Raw genomic sequence first — 3003 nt, 5'->3', positions numbered from 1 at the left:
AAAAAAAAAAAAAAAAAAAGACCATGAGGCTTCATAAAGAGCAGAGTTTGAAGAATTCAGAAGAACTTGAAGGACAAATTCTTTATATCTTTATATCCATGAGATAGTCATGCTATATATATGACAAGATCTTTACAGGCAGCAACCTTTTTTATTTTTTGAGACAGGGTCTCACTCTGTCACCCAGGCTAGAGTACAGTGGTGCGATCTCGGCTCACTGCAACCTCCACCTCCCAGGCTCAAGCAATTCTGTCACCTCAGCCTCCCAAGTAGCTGGGACTACAGGCGTGTGCCACCTCACCCAGCTAATTTTTGTATTTTTAGTTGAGGCAGGGTTTTGCCATGTTACCCACACTGGTCTCAAACTCCTGGACTCAAGTGATGTGCCCGCCTTGGCCCCCTAAAGTGCTGGGATTACAGGTGTGAGCCACTGCACCTGGCCACAGGCAAAAACCATTTACCCATCCTCTGTATTTTTTAAAATTATCTTATTTCGAGGGTAGATTGGGGAGGAGGTACACAGACTGGTCAAATTTTAGTCAACACCGACTCTTAATAAAGTGGATATTAAGTTAATGCCCTTGACCAAAATGCACTGTTTCTGATAGAAACCAATCTGAGTGTGTACATGGGAGGAGGGAGGAGATGGTTAAATACCTGAGGAAGACTATATGATGGCTACTATGTTGGCTTTAAAAATCATCTTTTAGAAGAATATTTAATAATCTTGGGAAATTCTTATTTTCTTAAACAGAAGACTTTTATGACACTAAATGGAAAAGAAAACATTACAGTAGTTTCAGAGGGTTGGTTTGAATTTGTATGGGAATGTAGAAAAAATAACTACTGTTAACAGTAGTTGTCTCTGTGTAATGATATTATGGTGATTTAAACTTTGTTGTTTATGGTTTTCAGTTTTGTCTGAATTGCCTATAGGCATGTGTTTCTTTTGTAAATGGGGAACTTTTAAAAAAAATTCTTTAAACCAATTTACTTATTTATTTATATATGAAACAGGGTCTCAGTCACCTAGGCTACAGTGCAATGGTGTGATCACAGCTCACTGCAGCCTCAACTTTCTGGGCTCAAGTGATCCTCCCACCTCAGCCTCCCCTAGTAGCTGGGACCACGGGCATGCATCACCATGCCCAGCTAATTTTTTTGTGTTTTTTTGCAGAAACAGAGTTTTGCCATGTTGCTCAGGCTGGTCTCAAACTCCTGGGCTCAAGCAACCTGCCCGCCTCAGCCTCCCAAAGTGCTAGGAATATAGGTGTGTGCCGTTGTACCTGGCTCCGCGCTACTTTTTGTTTTGTTTTGTTTTTAGCTTTCTTGGCTGCCTATATATGGCTTCCAGAAAAAATTTCAAATACATTCCCCCCAATTTTTTTTTTTTTTCGCAACCGAGTCTTGCTCTGTCGCCCAGGCTGGAGTGCAGTGGCATGATCTCGGCTCACTGCAATCTCCGCCTCCCAGGTTCAAGTGATTCTCCTGCTTTAGCTTCCCAAGTAGTTAGAATTACAGGCGTGTACCACCACACCTGGCTAATTTTTGTGTTTTTAATAGAGACGGGGTTTCACCATGTTGGCCAGGCTGGTCTCGAACTTCTGGGCTCAAGCGATCCACCTGCCTTGGCCTCCCAAAGTGCTGGGAATATAGGCGTGAGCCACCATGCCTGGCCTCCAAAAATATTTAGAACAATGACAGAATCACTGAAATAAGTTCATAGCTCCCCAAGGGAAATACTTAGGAAGATAACTGTCATTTTGATGTTTAAAAGAAAATGTTTTTTATTTTATTTTAATTATTTTGTTATTTTACATTGTTTTCTTTTTCTTTTTTGTTTTTATTTTATTCATTTTTATAGACAGGGCCTCTCTCTGTCACCCATGCTGGGGTGCAGTGAGGAGATCATAACTCACTGTAACCTCAAATTCCTGGGCTGAAGCAATCCTCCTGCCTCAGCCTCCCAAGTAGCTAGGACTGCAGGTGCACACCACCACACCTGGCTGATTTTTAAACTTTTTTTGTAGAGACAGGGTCTTGCTATATTGCCCAGACCTGGTATATTTTTTTAAAGCCATTCTTACAGCTTTATAGATATAACGTCTGTATTTGCAGTCATTCATTCTTAGGTGAAATCTCATAGCTAATGATGGTTATAATTTAATTTCTTAGGATTATCTTATGGCATTATCTCTACAACAAGAACAGCAGAGCCAAGAGATCAATTGGGAACAAATCCCAGAAGGAATCAGTGATTTGGAACTAGCAAAGAAACTCCAAGAGGAAGAGGACAGACGGGCTTCTCAATACTATCAGGAACAGGAACAAGCAGCTGCTGCTGCTGCTGCTGCTTCTACACAGGCTCAGGTAAAAACTAGTGTTCTGAGTCTTAAATGTGATGATCACGGCTGGGTGCAGTGGCTCACACCTGCATTCCCAGCACTTTGGGAGGCCGAGGCAGGCAGATTGCTTGAGGCCAGGAGTTCGAGACCAGCCTGGCCAACATGGCAAAACCCTATCTCTACTAAAAATACAAAATTAGCCGGGCGTGGTGGTGGTGAACACTTGTAATCCCAGGTACTCGGGAGGCTGAGGCAGGAGAATTGCTTGAACCTGGGAGGCAGAGGTTGCAGTGAGCTGAGATTGTGCCACTACACTCCAGTCGGGATGACAGAGCAAGACTCCTTCTCAAAAAAAAAAAAAATTGATGATCACTTTAGCAGTAAATTTCACTTGAGATAAAAAATTTTAAATTAGGTGAGCCGGGCGCGGTGGCTCACGCTTGTAATCCCAGCACTTTGGGAGGCCGAGGTGGGCGGATCACGAGGTCAGGAGATTGAGACCACGGTGAAACCCCGTCTCTACTAAAAATACAAAAAAATTGGCCGGGCGTGGTGGCGGGCGCCTGTAGTCCCAGCTACTCGGAGAGGCTGAGGCAGGAGAATGGCGTGAACCCGGGAGGCGGAGCTTGCAGTGAGCCGAGATTGCGCCACTGCACTC

The 3003-nt window shown here is 43.6% G+C and overlaps 1 protein-coding gene across 1 annotated transcript in view; it reads left to right on the top strand.

Moving 5' to 3' along the window:
- LOC116465019 (ubiquitin carboxyl-terminal hydrolase MINDY-2-like) overlaps window positions 1–2370 on the top strand; it is a gene marked incomplete at both ends in the record, with an annotated part of 5069 nt that extends 2699 nt beyond the window's left edge. The window contains one exon of the mRNA XM_032148238.1: window positions 2176–2370. Coding sequence (XP_032004129.1) covers window positions 2176–2370 — 195 coding nt within the window. The remainder of the gene's footprint in view (window positions 1–2175) is intronic.
- Between the last annotated feature and the right edge of the window lie 633 nt (window positions 2371–3003).

Source organism: Hylobates moloch, unplaced genomic scaffold, assembly GCF_009828535.3.
Source record: "Hylobates moloch isolate HMO894 unplaced genomic scaffold, HMol_V3 SCAFFOLD_2639, whole genome shotgun sequence".
NCBI lineage: Eukaryota > Metazoa > Chordata > Mammalia > Primates > Hylobatidae > Hylobates > Hylobates moloch.
This window is presented reverse-complemented; position numbering and strand designations above follow the sequence as displayed.